At 47.8% G+C, this 21,158-nt stretch overlaps 1 protein-coding gene across 1 annotated transcript in view; it reads right to left on the reverse strand.

Moving 5' to 3' along the window:
• TLL2 (tolloid like 2) overlaps positions 1 to 21,158 on the reverse strand; it is a 154,186-nt gene that overhangs the window by 24,528 nt on the left and 108,500 nt on the right. The window contains exons 9-13 of the mRNA XM_017879970.1: positions 20,240 to 20,355; positions 14,809 to 14,911; positions 7,792 to 7,908; positions 6,519 to 6,664; positions 5,832 to 6,027 (exon numbers count right to left, since the gene is read on the reverse strand). Of these exons, the coding sequence (XP_017735459.1) occupies positions 5,832 to 6,027; positions 6,519 to 6,664; positions 7,792 to 7,908; positions 14,809 to 14,911; positions 20,240 to 20,355 (678 nt within the window). The remainder of the gene's footprint in view (positions 1 to 5,831; positions 6,028 to 6,518; positions 6,665 to 7,791; positions 7,909 to 14,808; positions 14,912 to 20,239; positions 20,356 to 21,158) is intronic.

Genomic DNA, 21,158 nt, shown 5'->3' on the forward strand with positions numbered 1-21,158 from the left:
AGTAGAGAGACACAGTGATGGGGCAGTGAAAAGATAAGGTTATCTGGGCATACCTGGACCAGGTGGGAGTGGAGCAGTGCTGGCCTGAGGAGGGAAGGGAGACAAGGCAAGAACAGAAAGAAGGAAAATGCTTCAAGGATGAGCCAGTGGAGGAAGATGGATGGGCAGGAGGGCAGCACAGCAGAACTCAAGACACTGGCTGGGGGACCTAGTGAGGAGGCAGAAGGAAACCAAGGAAAGAGCCCATTGGGAGAGACAGATAGACAAAGGACCAAGGCCAGGGGCAGAAGGAAACAGAGGAAAGAGCCCATCGGGAGAGACAGATAGACAAAGGACCAAGGCTAGGGACAGAAGGAGACTCTGATACCAGAAGACGTTGTGGTTGTGGGCAGGACACATAGGCAAGAAAGAGGCGCACAGAGGAGCAAGTGTCTTGGCGCCATCTTAGCCAGGTGAAAGGAGAGAGCCCAGTGGATGGACTTGGGCCAAAAGCAAAGAAAATGTAATTCCTCCAGAGACTAAAAGGTAAGGTGCTTGGCCTTGGGAGGTAGATGAAAGGCATGCTTTTACACCTGAGCTCTCTCTAGCAAGAGGCATGAGATGTTTGGCCAGTTGCAGCCCTGCTTCAGCCTGGCTGGATGGCACAGAGGTGCATGGGGCCTCCCACTGTGGTAAAGCAACACCTGCTCCAAGCCCGCAGGCTCGTGCTTGCTCTGGGCTGCAGAGGCGAAGGCCAAGGCCAAGCCCCCCAGAAAAATCTGGGAGAGCGTGGGAGTAGAAGAGACTGGAAGCAGGGCTCAGCTTAGCATAGCAGGAGCTCTGGAGTCTTCTCATGGTCCAGGTGGAATTAGTGAAAGAAGGAAGTAGTTAGATGATGAGATGGCTCAGGTAGGATCCCAAAAATTGTTTCAAGGAAAGTTAAGGAAAGGGAAGGCAGAGCACATTCTTAGGCTTTTGAAGAAATCCCTCGAAGGAAGCCAGTCCCCTTACCAAACCCTTCATGGTAACCTATCAGCACTGGGATAGGGGATGGAGGGATCAAGGTGGGAATCCTTTAATTCTTTATGTGGGGGCATAGGACCAAAATGGCCCTGCCATCCCTTGAGCGCTGCTGCCTTCTCCCAAAAAAAACCAGAATTGTAAGGTGCTCTGCTTGCTGCCGGCCAGTAGGCTCTGATAGGGGCTGCCATCTGGCACCAGAAGGGGGTGCAGAGGCCAACTGGCACCCTGGCCAGCGTCAGGCGCCAGCTGGGCCCTGGGCAGAGCGCCTGCCAACTGGCACCAAGGCAAGAGCTTCTTTGGCTTGCTCCAGCTCTTCTGCTGGGCCTTTGAGCTCCTCTCCAAGCTTCTTTCACTGGAGAAGTTCTGACACACGTGCTAGGAACTTTGTGTTCACAGGACATCTGACTGATGGACTTGCTGGGAAAAGGCTGGGCTGGGGAAGCTGGCTGGGTACAGTCTCCTGACCTTCGCTGTCTGATACGCCAGCCACCAGCCACACATGGCTACTGAGCACCTGAAATGCAGCTGGTCCAAGTGGAGATGTGCCATGAGCATAAAACTCATGCTGGATTTCTAAGACTTAGTATGAAAAACATAAGATCTCTCATTAGTATTGTGTATATTGATTACATATTAAAATGATATTATTTTGTACCTTAGAGTAAATAAAAATATCATTGAAATTAATGTCACTGGTTTCTACTTTCTTATAAGGCAGCTGCCAGCAAATTCAATGCCTCACATCCCATTTTTGTTGGACAGTGTTGCACAAGGCTGTGGTCTCTCACCCACTCTTCTTCCGGAGAGCCTTGCAAAGGAGGCAGAGCAGGCAGCAGGATGCCCACTCCACCAACAGGGCAACAGAGCCCATTCATTTATTGATCTATCCATTCTTTCATCACTCACTAGGTATTTACTGAGCCTACTGTGTGCCAAGCACTGGGACCACAGTGAGGAGCAGAGCAGGTATGAGCCAGTTGCAGAAAGGAAAGCTGATCTGCAAAAGAGTGGATAGCGAGCAGGCAACAAGGGACCAGCGCTCCAAACTCCACTTGCCACGTCCAGAGCCCTTTTGCCTACACCCCTGTGGTACTGGGAAGGTGGAAAGGTGATCAGTGTCAGAATCGAATCACAAACACTGAGGAAAAATTCCACCCCCTTCACATTCCTTCCCTGTGGCTTTCAGGTCTCCTTATTGGAAAGCGAGTGGACTGTGGAATCCTACAGATCTAGATTCTAGTTCTAGCCCAGCCATGTTAGGAATTCAGCTTCCTCAACTGGAAAACGGGGGCAGTAATAATCCCTACCAGGGGACTGTAATGAAGAAAAGTGAGATAACCTAGATGTCCTTTCCCCGATTTAACAGGTCTAGATGAGGTTTCCGTTAATCCTGATTCCTACTTTAAGATTCATGGTCAAGGTCAATGGTGTATATTTCTTCTTTTGTAAATGTTGTTCTCTGCAGTTGTCTTTACCATAAAAAAGTCAAGCTGAGTCTGTGCACTAAGTTACTTTGGGTGGGCCTCAATCCACACTTTGACAGGCATCTGAAAAGATGTTTGCAAATTGAAATGTCCTCCAAGTAGCACACTGAGTAACCTGGGCCCTGTGGCAGACTGAGTCTCACAGCCTCCACCGAGGTCCACACCCACATGGCAATGTCATCGCGCATTTGCTGCTGATCTCCTTCACCACTTTGAGCACTTGAAGACAACCACTATGTGCTTTCCTCGGCGTCTCCAGTCCCAGCACCAACACATTAACTGATGAATGTTGAATGCATGCTAGATGGGGAGGAGGGAGAAGGTGGCATCTTCTAACCAGCAAATGGAGCCGGCTATCATGGTTACTTGAGCAGGTCCAGGCACTTCCTCGGTCTCTTACAAACCAGTTTAGCATCACAGAAATACCTTCCATTGCCCTGACTGGCATCTCCAGCAAGTTTTCCATAAAAAATTCAGGAGGTCCAGTTAAATTTGACTTTCAGATAAACCATCAATCACTTCTCAGCACAGTATGTGATCTTTGGGACATATACTGAAAAAAAAAATCATTCTTTATCTAAAATTCAAATGTAACTGGGCATCCTGCTTTTTTTTTTTTTTTTTTTTAATTTTCTAAACCTGACAAGCCTAATCTCCAGCTTTAGCTGGTACTCTCAAAACTGTGCATTGCTGACCACCAGCAGCATCAGCAATGAGGTATGGATGGTCAGTGGTTACCAGTTATCCCCCTGGAATGGAGTTCCAGCACCCAACTTACAGAACCGGGGGTGGAAGTCAGTGGAAGAGAAGGCCAAGAGGACTAGAATAAATAGAATTAGAATGACAATCTCATAATCATTCATGACATGTGGTAGGCAGAATAAGGCCTTCCAAAGCTGTCTACAGCTTGGCCTCTGCAACCTGTGAATCTGTTACCTTAATGTAAGATTCTGCAAGTGTGGTTAAATTAAGGATCTTAATTAGGTGAAAGAAGGACTCTGCCAGTGTGGTTAAATGAAGGATCTTGGAGACGAGGAGATTCTCCTGGATTACCTGGGTGGGCCCAATGTCCACACCAGGTCCGTGTAAGGGAAAGAGGTGGAAGGAAGATAAGGTCAGAAGGAGGAGATGTGCGGACAGGAGCAGAGATCTGAGATGCAGCAGAGAGAATGTGGCATGAGAATGACACACTGGCCATTTCTGTCTGGCTTTGACTGTGGAAGAGGACCATGAGCCAAGGAATTCAGGCAGCTCCTAGAAGCTGGAAAAGGCAAGGAAATAGATTCTCCCTTAGCGCCTCAAGAAGGAATGCAGCCCTGTCATCCCCTTGATTTTATCCCAATGAGACCCATGTTAGGCTTCTGACCTCCACAACTGTAGCATAATAAGTGTGCCTTGTTTTAAGCCACCAAGCCTGTGGTAAATTGCTGCAGCTGGAATAGGAAACCAGTCCATCACAACAGCAAGAAGAAATTGTCGCATCGGCTTTTTCAGAAAGAATAACCACCTCAAAGATTCCTTCCCTAGCAAAGACAATTAATGGGACTAAATATTACACTGGGTGTATTCACTTGCACGATTCCACTTTCTTCTGATGACAACCTTGCAATCATCCGGCAGCATTGTCTCTCCAGGTAGAGAGACTGGAGCTTGGGCAACAGAAGCTATGCAGCTGGAGAAATCATGCAACTTGCTTGAGGCCACCCAGCCGGTGTCACTGCTGCCAAGTCAGACAGAGGCTGCCCCAGGCTGGGAGACAGCAGGCATGTGCAGGCTGGGCCAGGGAGGGGTGGGGGCTGTGAATTTCCAGGCATCTCAGTCAAGGTTGTCATATCTTCCCTGTGCAATCACAAGCTGACCTGCTTTCAAAATACACTTGCCATGGTCTGGCTTTTTTTTGGGTTTGTTTTGGCTTGAGAAAGAAGCAACTCAAGTTTTGTCTCCAATCCTTCAGCACCATCATGATTCTTCCTCTGCTACTGTTTGGGTTTTACTCTTCCCCGATGCTTCAAAATAGGAAAAAATAACAGCCCCACCCCTTGTTTGTCACTTGCCAGCTTTTAAAGTGCCTCCACAGCCATCCTTTCTTTGGGGCTTCACAATAATTGCTTAGGTACAATAGGCAGATGTCCTTTCTATTTCACAGAGAGGAAAACTGAGGCTTCAGTAAGGACGAATGGCTGCCTGCTCTGGGTGACATTGCAGAAGTGGGTTCTTCTGACACCCAGGCTGTTCATGTAGAACCTGGGAGAAGGCCTAAGATGGGGCAGAAAGGGAGAAGGGGAGCAAGGGAGGGACTGGGATTTCTGTGCTGGCTCAGCCAGGAGTCCTAGGAGAGCGGGGAAGAGGAGAAAGCAGCCTCTGGGCAAGCACAAGTGGTGGTGGGGGGCTGGGGAAGTGGGGTCACTGCTTAAGGGGCAACAGCAGCAGAGGACTGAATGTCTCTACTCAAGGGCCGCTGCTGTGCTCCTGGGCGCCCAGGCCCAATGCAGCGGGGAGCAGCCATGCTTCCCTCTTAGGGTGTGGTCTTCAGGGCTTTCAGGGGCCTGATGGCAGAGAATGAGGACCTGCCCATTCAAAGGAGGCTTGGAAGCTGGCTCTTCTGGGGCCAGGAAAGCTGGGTCTGCTCGTGCCGTTCTGGGCCTGTTTCCATCAGGACCCTACAGAGCAGCAGGTCCCCAGGGCCACATGGAAATTTGTTCCCAGAGTGCCACCCCTTCTCCTCCCGACCCCCATCACGTGGGGGTAAGCATGTAGTCTGGAGGCACTGACGTTCCAGGAGCTGAACACCGGGGTTGCCTCTCTGGCCCACATCAAGGAATAGTGGCAATGTCGTAGAAAGAGTTTGAACTTAGGAATTAGGCCAACTGAATTAGATCCCTGATCTGCCACTTGACTACCTGCACGATCCTGAGAAGCCCTTCCCAGCCCTGATCCAAACCTAACTCACAGGGTTATTTGGGGAATTAAATGACATTATGTAAATTAAGTACCTTACACAGTTCTTGGTACACAATAGGTGATCAATTAATGATAGCTGCTATCCAAATATTTGCTGTCATTCCATACTCAGTTTCACTACCGTGTAGTTTGCCCTTGTAAACTTATTAGACCTAATTTCCAAGTATAGAACTTTCTATCGTGTGGAAGCCAAGGTTGAGCCTGCTCCTGATCAGTTGGGAACTCTGTTGGGGGCCCACACCCAGCTCTGAAATGTGTCGCTGCCTTTTCTCCGCAGGGAGCCTTGTTTGGTGGTAAGCTTCCATATGGTTTTGTGTGTCTTAAGCCAGAGGGAGCAATATTTCTTCTTGTGCCTAAAAGTGGGAACAAACTGCTAATTCATACCCTTGAAAAAATTGGCCGCAAAGCCCGCTTTATTGATAGAGCCATCGGACACAAACTTCATCCACAGTCTGTTGGAGCTCGATTTCACATCCTCCGGCTTCTCATAGCCACAAAAGTGGCCGATCAAGGCATTCTCTTCCGTGGGGCCATCCCGGATTTCCAGGTAGTCATATGCACAGCTGTCGTGCCTTTCAATCTAAAGGAAGAAACAGAGACAAGGTGGATGGCAGATGGTTCCGCTTTAAGGTTTTTGATTTAAGAACAGAACCCAAATATCACTCTCAAAATCTAACCAAGAGGCCAAAGGACCCAAGTGTGTCCCAGGTCTCTCCATGCTGCTTCCTAGTTCGCTCCTTACTTGCAGAAGTCAAGAGTGAATCAAGCTGAGAAGAGTCTAAGAGGATAAACAGAGAAGAGCAATTCTACCAAACTTCCCTGGATCCCATCCTAAATTTTCACTTTGATTATTATTCTCAGTCTCTCTTAGGGCCCTCAGAAAGGTGGCGAACCCCATTTCAAAGCCTGCATAGATGTTGATGTCAGATGTCCGGGCACAATTCACAATGGGCTTGAGAATGGCCTCTTAGGTTCCTGTTTTCAGCCAAAAATGAAAATCCATCTTTACAGAGTGGAGAGTGTCTAGCAAAAGTTGCGTTTCCTTGGGAAGCCGGTCTGAGCAGCACTCACCTCAAAAGCTTGGAAGGTAAGTCCCACGTGGAACCCCTCCGAAACCGTAATCCTCCAGACACATTCCTTGGAAGGTCTGTAGTCATCCGGATAGTTGGGAGATTGAATCTGACCGGCATCTTTGTTAATGTCTCCCCCGCAGGTAGCTTTAGAAAGAGACAGCAGGAGAGGAAGATGGGGGGCCCTGGTCAGTCAGATATTAGGAAGGAAGGTGGCGGGGGCCGCTTGCCACCACTAGGTGGCTCCACTCGCCAACATTTTCATCTCCACCCCACAAACACGGTGCCTCCAGAAAGGCACGATTGCGTTTGTCTTTAACTCTGATTTTTTTTTTCATATAAAGAAAAAACCACGTAAAGCAGTGGTTCTCTACCTTCGCTGTGCATCAAAATCGCCTGGGGGAGTTTGCAAACTGTGGAAGCTGGGGCCACACCCACCAGAGGTTCTGATTCCAGTGGGTGCGGGGGAGCCCTGAGGAGCCGCGAAGTTCTCCAGGTGATTCAAGGTAGAGGGTACAGGATCGCTGGTAGGAAGGGACCCGTGCGCACACACGTGCACACATGTGTATACATGCACATTACTTATTTCACAAAGACAAAACTTTGGCCTCTATAAAATTGCAATAATTTAAGGCCAAAGGACTCTTGGTAATTTTCTCGTAGTTTCCCCTTTTTTTTTTTTTTTTTTTTTGGCAGAGGGTACCGTGGGGTGGGGAGTGAGCCAGAGAAGCTCAAGACATAGAAGAAATAGAAGCAGCATCGCCTGGTGGCAGCTGCCTAGAGCCCAGACCTATTGATTCCCTCTACTCAGTCACCAGGGTGGCCTCAGAGGCCCTTCTAAGAAACGCAGTTGGAAATTCCTTGATGTTGCCCAAAGCCTTCTTTTCACAAAGGAAACAAACAGAGGCCCAGCGAGATCAGATGCTTTGCTTAGGCTCACACAGCAATTCAGAGGCTGCTATCATTTCCACAGGGTTCTAAATCCCCCAGTACCATCCTGTATGGGGGAAGCCGATTCCTCAGCTGGCCTGGAATGAGGGTTGAGCGGGATGGCATCAGGAGGATGGCACCACTTCTGAAGTGGGCACAGCTGGCCTCTGCTTCCAGAATGTTGCCAGAGGGGCTGTGGAATCCTCAGCTTGCCCCCTGCGGTGGCTGCCCCCACCCCCGTGGCTCTGCTTGGAGTGCCTGGGCTGGGAGAGGGACAGTGGGCTGCCTGGGAAGGACAGAGCTTATGAGGGTCCACCGAGTGGCTGCTTTCACCACACACGAACCTTCGTACACTGCAAAGAAACCCTTGCCCAAGATGTTGCTGCTGCTGCGAAACTCCACCCAGAGCCGGCTGTCTGTGGAGACGAGGGGCTCCGGGACCTTATCGCCGCAAAACCTGCCTGGAAAGTGGAAAAAGAAGCAGTTAGGAGACCTGGGGACAGTAAGAAGGCACTGGCTTCAGGCTAGGAGGAAGCCGAGGTTCTTCACACATGGTTTGAAGTGAGCAATAACCCTGGCTGGGACAACTTATCCTGTAGCACACACAGGATCAAAAGATGGGATTGGAAGAGTTACACAACAATGTGTGACTTAATTCTTATTCAGGATGACTTCAGGGGAATTCCAGATTCCCATCAAGGTATCCAGAGAAGAGCCAAGGCAGCCTCTCCCCTGCCGAGTGGGTGTTGCTGAGGCTCTGAAGGTGTGGCAGGGGAAGAATGGTGAGATAGTAGCGCAGATTTCCTTTCCTGGTATTTCTTGTTGCATGTATGCCCTTCCCTTTTGGGGGCATTAGACATTCTGCTTTCCTTGCCTTGGGAAGGGATGCCAGGGAATACACAGCAAAGAAATAAAACCACCTTGGCATTTACCTTTCACAAGCCTAGTTGCAATAGCAAAGATCTGGAAGGATGCACCATATTTTCCCCCATCCTGGTAGCCGTAGGAGGGTTCCTAGGATTGAGGAGTGAGAGGACTAGTGGGACAGCATGCAGGGAGCCCCTAAAAGGACCCATTCCCCATCTCACCTTGAAAAAGAGATCCCAGGTAGGTTTAAGGATCTAAGAGAAACAGAAAACTGTTTCCTCAGTCCCTGGGCAGAATCCAGAGTGGCAGCAAGACCCTGGACTCCCCTGCTGTGCCTACCTCCCAAGATCAGCAGAGAAGTGTCTATGTGATTGTCCAGACACTTGGCCATGAGACAGGCATGCAGAGCTCTTCAGGCAAAGTGTGACAGGATGGCAGCAACATGATTCCAGTCCGAGAGGGTGATGGAAGTGACTTTCCCATTGCCAAGAGGATTAGGGGAGCCATAGAATGTCTCCCAAGCTTCTAGGGGAATGTAAGCCTGCACCATTCTGAACTGGCCTAGGGTTGATACAAGGAGGAAGCCCAGCAGCCTCTATCTGGACAGAGGACTCATTGGTTGGGGATGAGGACATCCCAGCAATGCCAGTCAGGGTGGCAGGATAGATGCTCCCCCACCACCACCATGCCTTGGCACAAACTATGCCCCCCCACCAGGACATACAAATTGACCAAAGCTGAAAACACAAATTAACCAAAATCAAGTCCCTACTACCTGATGGAAAGGGGGCTCATCATAGACAAACTTTTGTTATTGGGAAAAAAAATTAACACATTTGTATTTCTTAGACACTTGGGTGCATGGTCTGAAATCTGGAGCCTCCACAGAAGCCTGGTCTTCCCAGTATCTGGTCATTCTTGGCCATCTAATCACTACTGCCACGTCAGGATGGCAGCCCAGGGCAAGGCGGGAGATGGGTTCATCTTTACTGATTGGTTCAGAACACAGACCAGTCACAGTCCATTTGGACTGGAAGATCATGGTTCTACCAAGCACCTACTGTGTGAGTCACTCAGAGAACGTATTTAGCTGTGGGGGGGCAATGGGGAATGGGGAGTGGCTGCTTATGAGTATGGGTCTTCTTTGGGAGGACGAAATTTTTTTTTTTTTTTTTTTTTGAGACAGAGTCTCACTCTCTCACCCAGGCTGGAGTGCAATGATGTGATCTCAGCTCACTGCAACCTCTGCCTCCCAGGTTCAAGGGATTCTCCTGCCTCGCCCTCCCAAGTAGCTGGGACTATAGGCGCATGCCACCATGCCCAGCTAATTTTTTGTATTTTTAGGGGTTTCACTATGTTAGCCAGGATGGTCTCAATCGCCTGACCTCATGATCTGCCCGCCTCAGCTTCCCAAAGTGCTGGGATTACAGGCATGAGCCACCGCGCCCTGCTGTAATGAAAATATTCTAAAATTGATTGTGGTAACACAACTCTGAGCATGCTAAAAACCATTGACTGGTATATTTTAAGTGGTGAATTGTATGGTCCAGAAATTTTATCTGAGTATTTTTAAAGCAGGTATGTCATGGGTACTCTTATTGCCAGTGCTATGTTAGGCAGTGGACAAGCCACTTGAGGCCATGAGCAGGTGAGGTTAGGGCAGGAGTAAAGGCCACTGTGGGCATCTCCTAATGGCCATCTGTGTTGTACATGTTTTGGGGAAACATGGGGGTAAAGGCTGCTAATCTCCTCTGCTTCCTTCCAATTCTGACCACCTGTAGCCTTTTGGATTTGGGGAGATTAATATTAAGTGAGATGAGATGAAACTCCTGCCAATAATTTGGCAAGAAAAAAAATCCACCAGAAGCCTCTAAATTTTCAGTAATGGTTTCTCTGGCATGGCCAATTAGTGTTAAGTGATTTTTTGGAAAATGACAGGCAAGCCTGGGGAAGTACTGCTTACCAATGAGGGCACGGAGCAATTAGACAGTGCTGGTTCACGAAAGGAATTCCTTCTTAGCCTAGCCCAAGTTTCAGATCCAAGTTTCTCCTTTTAAAACCCAGCTGTCACAGCCACTGAGGCATATTTCCAAAAGAGAGGGGGGACTTTCACTGCCTTGCCTCCTAAAGACCTAGGCAGATGAGATGAACCACCCACCACCCAAGGGCCATTAGACAGCCTGTCTCTGCTGAGTACTCAACAGGAGGCAGGAATTGCAGCGTAAGGTATATTTTACTACGTTGGCAAAACTAGACTTGGTAGAACAAATTACAAATTATTCTTAAGCACTCTCCCCAAATCAGGTTGTAACTCTTAACTAGAATCCTCTACTTTGTCCCTTAACTGATGTCTCAATGTTCTCATCTTCACCGTAGTGGTTCTCATAAAAGTCCCTTTTTTATTGACTCTGTCTGTGCCAGAGACTGTCCTAAGCACTTTACATGGATTATCTCATTTCATCCCGATACTCTCTGAATTTTCAAGGTACTATTATTAATCCCATTTCACAGACAAGAAAACTGTGGGTCAGAGAATTTAAGTCTCAAAGCTGTAAGGAAGAGCAGGATTTAAACCAGAGCAGTCTGAGACCTTCATTATTGGTATCGCCTTCTCCATCATCACCACCACTACCATCAAAAAGAAAACCTTCAGTGACTGAAGTACAGTTCTGAACATTGTATAATTTTGGATAAATGAAATCTACTCTCTAGTAATATAGATGTCATCCCCATTTCCCAGTTTGGAAACAGACAAGTAGGAATGAAGATCAAAGCCTCAAACCATAAAGCAATTCTGTGGAAATGCCAGGCTTGGCTGTTTGACTCACTCCATCATTTCTGCTCATTTGGGAGGCTGCCCCTGGCTAGGGAGCCTGAGTAGCCGGGCCACACGACACTGATTGGCCAGCCTGGCCTTTCTGAACTTCCCTCTCCCCATTTCAGGAAAAGAGGGGAAAAGGGCTTTTGTGTGCATTGTGGTGATACAGAATGCCCAAAGACAGTTCTGCATACAAAAGTGCATTGTTAGAGTAATTCCTCTAACAGAAATAAGGGAGGGAATCCAATTTACCGGACAGAATTTAAGATCACTGGATGAATTCTCTCTGCAGCCAACTTCCTCCCCGCTTTAGGTGCAGTATCGTAAGTGACCCCCAAAACTGATAAACCAATTTGATATCTTTAGCCAGCCATGAAGTGTTCTCAGTTGACTTTTCCCTTAATCACTATGTGAAAACCTGGGTCTCAAAAAGTAGCCTCCTTCCAAGGAGACTAAGCAGGCTGGAGAGAAACTGGACTAGAGAAAAGGTATCAGATTCCTGCACTGAAATCCGGTTCCTGGATTTAGAGGAGGAGTTTAATAAGGATATCAAGAAGAGGAAATGCAGATGAGGATACTACAAGTGGGCTCCATGGGGAGTCATAAAGGGTTCATTCATAAAAAGTTATGCGTCCATTATGCCTGGATTTTCACACACTGCCCTGGGAAAAAATGCGATGCACAGTTTTCAGAGCAAGATGCATACTTTCACAATCCGCCCTAATCCGCTCTCCCTCCTGCCAAAGGGGCATTGACCTGCCTCCTCCCAGCAGATTTCATGGCACTGACCCCTCCCAGGGACCAGCTCGGCTGACACAATGCACTTGTTCCAAACACAAAAGTTCACTAACAACTGCATTTGGAAACATCAGAGCAGGCCAAATAGTTGGCAAAGGAGAACTGCAAATGAAGAATGATGGTTACAGGCGCTGGCACTCTACACACACACACACACACACACACACACACACATTAAAAGTGGGTAAAACATGAGCCAAAAAAAAAAAAACTCAAAACAAAAAACAAAACAACAACAACAAACCATCACCACCACCAACAAACGGCAAAAGTCCCATTTCATTAATGAAATGTAGCCAGAGATACCAGGATCTATAATGAGAAAATTCTTGTTTCAAGTTCAAGAAAAAGGAACTCCTGGAAATCGCTCTGCCTGTGCCCATTCTCAGGAACGTGCCTTGGCCCTCTCTGGGGAACTTCAGTAACAGAGAACTTCCTCCTCTTAAGCCTTTAAATCTATCCCATTCCGGGGAGGTGGGGGTAGAGAGTTGCCAGATTTAGCAAACAAAACGCAAGGAAGCCCAGTACATTTGAATTTCAGATAAACAACAAATAATGTATTTTATCTGGCACCCTTGGGTTCAGCAGTCACCTCTCCCCTTCACCAGGACATCAGAACTCTGGTCTGATCTCAGCCACTAGCTGTGTGGCCTTTGAGTTAGTCCACACTTGGGGAGCCTGGCTTTCTCATAAATGTGTGGGATTCAGTGACTGCAAGGTCTCTGCCAGGTTGCGGGGTCTGTGATCCGATGTTCTCAGGAAACTCCTCCCACATAGCTCTTTTTATTATTTCATTACAGAATGACACCTGAATGTGTTCTTACAAAAGATTCAAACAATGGAGAAGTATACAAAACAAAACTTCATGAAGCTGCTCACCACCTGTGCACTTCCTTCCTCAGAGGTAATCACCTTCAACCAGATGGATGGGCATCTTTGTGGTCCTTTCTACGTATGTGGTACTAGATTTGGGCACATGCCCTTTTATATAAAGGTAAATAGGATCATTCTCTGACCCAACTTGTGGGGATTCCAATTCAGGGTCTCCCAGGAATCCGTATTCACAGAAATCTTCCCAGGAGGTTCTCATGTCCAGCCAGTTTTGGGAACCTCTGCTACGGGGAATGCAGCCCTCTGTCTTTTGCCACAAGCAAACAGTGCTACCTGTAAAGCCAGACCCTCCTTTTGGCTGCTAGAGAGTGCCATGCCTGCTCATGGTAGGCAGGAAACAGAAATCCAGGCCTGCGGCCTCCGCCCTGACACTGAGGGGTGGACTCCACTGGTCCTGCAGTAGACGCACTCCTGTCCGTGCTTGGCATGGGGATCACTTTCCTGGCTTGTCTACCTGCACAGCTGACTACTTGACTGACTTCTAGTGGTGGCAGCCTGGGACCCCTCGGTCATATGAAAGATTAATGTCTGCCAGGCTACCTCGACTCCAACCAACCCCTCTGTCCAGCCTCTTCTGACCTACCCCAGCCTTGGCTCCCTAAAATCTGGCATGAAGTCAGGGCTTAGTCTAGCAGTGACACCTCCCAGCTTAGCCCTCTCCCTTCTTTCCTATCTCCATCTTGGCCAACCACCCGACACCAGCTCACTCTCAGGCTCGTCAGTTGCAGCATAACAAGCTGAGCTTTCTGCTCACGTGAATATGCGCCAGAGACAAAGTCCTCACTGAGCGCTTAGACTTGTCCAAGCCAGAGGCCACCCTGCAGACCCCTCTACGGGTGAGGACAATACACTCTCAGCTGAGACCCTCCCATCTGGCTCCTCGTCACTTCTGCCTCTCTCTCCAGCTCCACCACGGCGGCCATTGCTGGGTTGAATGAGTCCCAGTGTCTACTCCCGAGACACTGGAGCCATCGGTCCTCTGGGCAAGGCTAACCTCCCCTGTCATCCATGAGAGATCTCTCTGGGGTGAACTAACCTTTCTGGTTATACCACCTGCCCACTGTGTCTCACTCAAAGCTCCAAGCTAACTTTGCATGGGTGAGTTCATGCTGTATTCATCTCACAAAAACAATACACGCTCATCACAGAAAAAGTGGAAAATATAGCTAAACCAAGAACAACAGAACACATTTAAAAAATACTCTATCACCCTGAAATTATTTATGTATATTTATAATTTTACTTGAGATTTGTATTGCAGGCCACAAAGTGGTGTCTTCTAGTTAACTCAGCCTGTACGCGTGTTTTAAGTCATTTTGCTTTGAATAATTTTGGACAGGATATTTGGTGTTCAGTTCACCACACTCCCCCCACCCCTCCTTATTTTATTACACAAATCCCATCTCCTTCATTTACATGTTATCCTTGAAGCCATCTACATTTGCAACACCTGCATTATATATATATATATGTGTGTGTATATATGTATTTAATACGTAAATGTATTTTTTAATTAAAATGCAATCCCACTGCTTATTCTAGTTTTGTCACATATTTTTTGTGTGTAATGGTGTACCATGAACACCTTTCCGTATCAGTAGTCAACTCCAACTTCATTTTTAATGGCTGGGAAGTTTTCCATTGAAAAGATGGATCATAATTTATTCAGCCAAACTCTACTGTTGAACATTGAAATTGTTTGCAATTTTTCCTGCTTCAGTGAACATCCCTGTAGTTAGAGCTTTGCACACTTCCTTAATTAGTTCCCTAGGATGAATTCCAAAAAGTGGAATTGCTGGGTCAAAGGGTATTTGCAGTTTTAAAGGCTTTTAACATGTGTGGCCAAATGGAGTGCTCCGAGTTTTACAATGACAGAGGCCCTTGAGAGTTTCCTGTGACCGCTGTCAAGGTGGACCTTCCAGACATTAACAGCATCCTGGGGAACATCCCATCACTCCCCTCTTAACGGTGTCTAAAGTCAACTTACCCAAAAGGGGAGCTTTTCTCCAGTAACCATCTCGGACTTCCACGTAATCGTACCAGCACAGCCGGCTTTTAAACAAATCCATGGATGTGAAGTTTAAGACGATCTGCAAAGAATTACCATAAAGTGAGTTTTGGCAGCAAAGCCTGAGGAGTTTGGGAAGATATATCTTGCATTCCTGTGTTCTCACGTTACCCTTTAGCATGCAGAACTCTCAGACCGCAGTAGGAGTGTTGTCTCAAAAGCACGCTCACAGGAAATCTAAGGACATTAAATAATAAACCTTAAGCAGGATGGGGAGTAAACAGAAGGAGGTGGGTCCTTCGGTTCTGTCTGGGGAATTACTTGAGCTTTTGAAGTCACTAGGTGGTTTACAGAAAGCAAGATGCATTAAAAAGACTGGCCAGGGCACATGGAGACTAAGGATTTGGAAGGAGGTAAGGGGTCAGCGAAGTTCAGAGATACAAGAAGATCTTATAACATCATCAATCATTCCAAAGGGTCTGGGGTTAGCCCGAGTGCATCTGAACATCTCTGTGATCAACCTCCCCTCAGCCATGACCTCACTGTCCTGAGGTGTGGTGTGTCTAAAGACCTTCCTACAGTTAGTCCATTCATTCATTCACTCCACCATTGTTTGTTGACCCCCTTCTGAGTGCCAGCCTGTGCTGGCCAATTGAGATAGAAAGATCAGTAAGACAGGGTCCTCTGCCTTTGGGGAGCCCAGGGAAGGGGGGAAAGGCAGATGGGCCAAACCAATGGGAACACTATGGTATAAACACTGAAAAGAGAGGGATTGTCATGATGAGCATCTTGGCAGCCCTGTCTGGACATCCCTGAGGTCAGGTATCGGATGCTCCCATGGCCAAACAGGTGATTACTTAGTAGGGGGAAGGGGAGGGCTGGGTAGCCCCATGGACTGGGCCTCAGCACACAGGTGCTGTACCCATGAACTGGCTCTGGTCCCCTCGCAGCTCGCCAGCCTGGGGTTTCCCTGGCAGATGGCCCAGAGCAGAGTTCAGATTTTCCCTGGCCTTTCACCCCCATGCAAGCTCCACTAAAGCAGGTGCCTGTGGCTCCTCCCACTGTCCTGAGGCACAGTGGCTTGTCTGGCCCAGGCTCACCTTTCCTCATGCCCCACATACCTCTGCTCCACCACGTCTCCACTCTTCCTGATCTCCAGCCCTGCCCCAGCCCCTGCACCCCTGACTCTATTCCTTTTCCAATCCCGGGGAACCTTGCTCTCAGCAGTTCCTCTCTCTCCAGCGTCTCCACTCACTGCCCCTCCACTAGCCACTTCTTTTTTTTTTTTTTTGAGACGGAGTCTCGCTCTGTCACCCAGGCTGGAGTGCAGTGGCCGGATCTCAACTCACTGCAAGCTCCACCTCTGGGGTTTACGCCATTCTCCTGCCTCAGCCTCCCGAGTAGCTGGGACTACAGGCGCCCGCCACCTCGCCCGGCTAGTTTTTTTTTTTTTGTATTTTTTTTAGTAGAGACGGGGTTTCACCGTGTTAGCCAGGATGGTCTCGACCTCCTGACCTTGTGATCCGCCCATCTCGGCCTCCCAAAGTGCTGGGATTACAGGCTTGAGCCACCGCGCCCGGCCAACTTCTTTATATTCAAACAGCCCCAGGGGCCCTCTAGCTTTAAGTAAACTCTTAGGCTGGAAGGCTTCCTCAAAGGTTCCCATTCCCTCCCCACCAAATCTAAAGGACTGTTATTTGTCCTTGTGTCCCATGACCCTTCTGCCCAGAGCTTATCCTTTCTGGTTTCCACCACACTGGCCTGTCTTCTCCCCACTGCTCTTGCTCCTCTGCCGTTCCCGCTCCCCACTAGGTGAGAGCACCTCCAAACAAAGCATTTCCTTTCTAGCCTCCTCCACTGTAGGAGACGCCACTGCCCCGATGGCCAAGGAGCCAAGCTTTGGTATTATCTTTCCTTCATCCTGACTGTTGATCCCTCATGTCTGCTCAGCATCCATGCTGTAGCTCTTTTTCTTTTAAGATATCCGCATCCCTCCCCTCCAACCCCATCTCGCTCCCCCTGCCTCACCCCCTCCTGGATTGCTCCCACACGATTCCTGGACTCCTCCCTGCTGTGGCCCCATTTGTTCTACACACTAGGGCTTCTAGATCAATCTTCCACTCATATCTCATGTTTACCAGACTCCTCCCAATCTTCCACTCATATATCATGTTGATCAAACCCCTCAGGAAACCTCAGTGGCTCCCATGTCCCCATCTCATAAATTAAATTCTGCTTACTTTCCACGCCCCCAGAGCCTATCCTGTGCAACCTATTTCCCAGTGTTCCCTGATAGTCCCATGTCAGAGAAACCCTCCCCAGGCCTGCTCAAGTGTCCCCCTCCTCGAGCCTGGGTCTGATTGCCCTGATGAACATGATAGATCTTTGCCTCTTTGGAATGCCCCACCCTCTGTCTTATAATGATTCTAGAGCTGGTGTCTTTAGATCTGCCTAGATCTGGATTTGCTTCTCAGCTCCATCTACTAGCTCTGGAGTCTTGGGGAAATACTTGTTCTCTAGTTTCCTCATCTGTGGCACAACACGCACATCACTGTGCTGTTGAGGGGACTGTGCGAGAAACCATATGTACAGTGTATATTGCTATGCCTGGCACGTCATAGGCACTCGACAAATAGCAACTTAAAATACCAGGCAGGCCACACTGAGTGTACACTTAGCATACCACAACTAACACTAACCACACCTCGCAGGCTGCCCCTCTCGATTAGTGTTGAGTGCCCGTCCCTTCCCTTGGCCCCATCCCAATGTTTCGTCTCAGGACAAATCACGTCTTCCACAAAGCCCTGTGATCTCCTAGGAAATGAAGAGTCAGTGCCAGGAAAAAACAGTTCCGTTCACCTTCTGTCATGTGTGTGTGTGTGTGCACGCGTGCATGCATGCATGTGTGTGTGCGCATATGCATGTGTGTGCGCACTTGTGTGTACGTGTGTGCGACACTGTCACTCCTCTTTCAAACTAGACTGTGTTTTTCAACACTACTTGCACATTAGAATCACCTTTGAAGCTTTAAAAAAAGCTCTTACCAAGCAAACACCCTTCCTTCCATTAAATCAGATTCCCTGGGAGTTGGGGGAGGGGGACCCAAAATAAACACTAAGTCTCTCAAAGACAGGGGTGTGCCTTAGATTTCTGTCCTATCCCACACCGTGCTCATATTCAGGTGGTAGAGCTTAGTAACACCTGTAGGCTGGTTTGCACAATAATTCTTTAGCCTTTGCTTTTTTAAAATTACAGAAAGGAAATGTTAGTACAACTTCCTTGGTAACACATTCATGATCTGAATGAATGGGATAATTATTCAGGCTAATTACTTTAAGTATGTTAGTGAACCATAAAGACCATAGGGGAAAGAGGTGGGGAACAAGAGGTGATACTCAAATCAATCAAGTTTGCTAATTACTAGCAGCTCTAGGGAAGGCTGGGTAAAGCAGAAATGGAAATAATTGGTGCAGAAATTTCAATGATGTATATTCTCTGTCCCCAGTTAGCACTAATAATTAAGGCTTGATGAAGTTTACACAGTTCAAACATATCACACACTCTCTGCTGTGCAGAGCAATTCAATAATTTGGAAATTATCAGACCTCTTCCTCTTCCCCCTTTCTGCCTCCCTCCTGTTAGCCTCCAGCAAGCACATAGTTTTCACATCTACCTAAGGCAGACAGGTCTGGGGTCTCAGACACAAGATGACAGCCATACTTAATGTCTTAGATGCTTAGAGCCAAAGGAAGTATGTATACATGTGTGCGCACACATGTGCATTCATGTATGTGTATAAATGCATGTTCAAATGTCTATCTACTAGCCTGGCCCCTTTGTGTAATAATATAAGATGATGGTCAAGCATTCAGGCTCTTAGAGTCCAGTTGCCTGGGTTCAAATCCCAACTCTGCAACAAACTTAGAAGCCTTGGGCAAGTCTAATTCCTTACCTGTAAATAAGTATGGCAACAGCACCTATTTCACGAAGTTGATGTGAGGACTAAATTAGATGATCCACATGATATGCTAAGGATAGTATCTAGTCCACAGAAAATGCTCACAATGGTTCCTAGCCATTTGTCTCTAGTTAGCACACTATGCTTAACTTGACATTTAGATGGACATTTTAAAAAGTTATGAATTAGAAATACCTGAAGGTTGGCTACAGGTGCCTGAAAAATTCCATCACACCCCACTGCCACCCCTAGCTGCAGGTTTTTCACTCAGCCCCTCATCCATCTACACATCCATTCAACAAATACTTATCATGTGACCAGTCTGTGCCACAGACTGTGTGGAGTGCCGGGGCCCTGGGGGTGAACCATCTCCAACCTTAAAAAGCTTAAGATTTGGAAGTGGGACAGATAAACCAGTAGTAACAACACCATGAGACATGCTACAACAGGTACGATTGTAGACAGCTCTGGGGACACTGGGGATATCCCCTAACCTAGACCTAGGGAACAGAGTTTCTCCAAGATAGTTGTATCTAGTCTGAGACAACTTGAAGAACACTCAGATTTGTAGAGATATGTAGCAAAAAGATAAACTTTGGAGTGCAAAACCTCAGTTCTCAGTTCCTAGTTCTGTAACTTACCTTGACTTTTGGCACTTTCCTTAATGTTCAAGCCTCAAATTCCTCATCCATATAATGGATACAAGAGTATGTGCCATGCAGTAGGGTTGAAAACATCCCACCCTTAGACCAGAGTGAAAGAGATCCTTGCCCTGGGTTCAGCTCTAGGGGGCCATGGAATCTTTAAGACCAAAGGAATGTGTCCACCCAGGGCTTGCCTAGCTCCTACGCCACACTCCAGGAACCCAGGAATTCCCTGTCCTCACAGCTCTGAGCCCACTGCCAGGACATGCAAGGGTCTCTTCCCTGGATCCATCTTCTTGAGTGTAGACTACACGCCTGGCCAGTCCATCCCACTGGAGGGGCAGCCAAGGAGTGGCTGTTTGCAAAAGAGGAGTGGAAGATGCCTAGGGAAGTGGACTGGGTTGTCAACAGGGATGTTCTTTAAGCCCAAATAGTGAGACGGAGGTTGGAGGGAAGAAAAGACAGCTGTGGGCTTCCCGTGTCACCATCTTCCAGAGCAGCAATCCGAGGTGTCACAGAATTCTAAATTCCAGGATATTATAATAGTGTATTTATTAAAGTTGGGGGGAACTGTGAGCTTGATTTACAACTAAGCGGATATTTAGTACATGCCAGCCTTCATTTGTATGGGTGAGACTGGTTGAGAAGTCCAGAAATAATGCACGTAGAGCAAGCAGCACCATGCCTAGCACACGGTGGGTGCTCATAACAAAACAGCTGTTATTTTTACTATTAACAATAAGAATTCCTCCCACCTCACCCAACTCAAGGAGTGCCATCCCATTTGCCAAGGGAGTTTCCCACCTACCTTTTCCCCTGGGGTGACTGAGATCCTCCAGACGCAGTGGGAGTAAGATGGGTACCCATTTGGGAAACCAGGTGCAGAAAAGTTTCCCGTTGTGTCCTGCAGGGTCTCCCCACATGCTGCACAAGCAAAATCACAACTGTGATGTGGCATATGCACCTCTCCCCGCCCAAGCAGCTCCCACACAGGGCAGCAGAGCAAACATACCCCTTTACCAGCCAAAGCCCTCGGAACAGGTTGGTGAGAGTGTAGCAAGCAGATTGACGCTTTCTGGCTAACAAAAGCACAAGTAGGATCTGGGAGCCAAAAAGGAATGCCCAGGAATTTCTTCTGAGGCTCTCAGGACTGAGCATGGCCTAGAGCTCATGAATCTCAGCTCTCTGGCCAGCTGTGTGGCTTGGGCAAGTTTCCTAGACTTGCTGGACCTTAGTTTTCTTATTTGTAAAATGGTCAGGACCTACCTGAGAGGGTTAGTGAAATTGTGTGCATTATATGAAATGGATCAGCTCAGTGCTTGGAACACAGTCAGTGCTTCATATATAATAGACATTATTATTGCTAATAATAATATCGGTGGCAGAGAGAACATGAAAGTGCAAGTAGGGGCCAGGCACGGTGGCTCACACCTGTAATCTCAGCACTTTGGGAGGCCAAGGTGGGTGGATTATTTGAGGTCAGGAGTTCGAGACCAGCCTGACCAACATGGTGAAATCCCATCTCTACTAAAAAAACAAAAATTAGTTGGGTGGTAGTGGTGTGCACCTGTAATCCCAGCTACTTGGGAGGTTGAGGCAGGAGAATCGCTTGAGCTTTGGAGGCAGAGATTGCAGTGTGCTAAGATTGCACCACTGCACTCCAGTCTGGGTGACAGAGTGAGATCCTGTCTCAAAAAAAAAAAAAAAAAAAAAAAAAAAAAAAAAAA

The sequence above is a fragment of the Rhinopithecus bieti genome, unplaced genomic scaffold (genome assembly GCF_001698545.2).
Source record: "Rhinopithecus bieti isolate Rb0 unplaced genomic scaffold, ASM169854v2 scaffold_425, whole genome shotgun sequence".
In the NCBI taxonomy this organism is placed as follows: domain Eukaryota; kingdom Metazoa; phylum Chordata; class Mammalia; order Primates; family Cercopithecidae; genus Rhinopithecus; species Rhinopithecus bieti.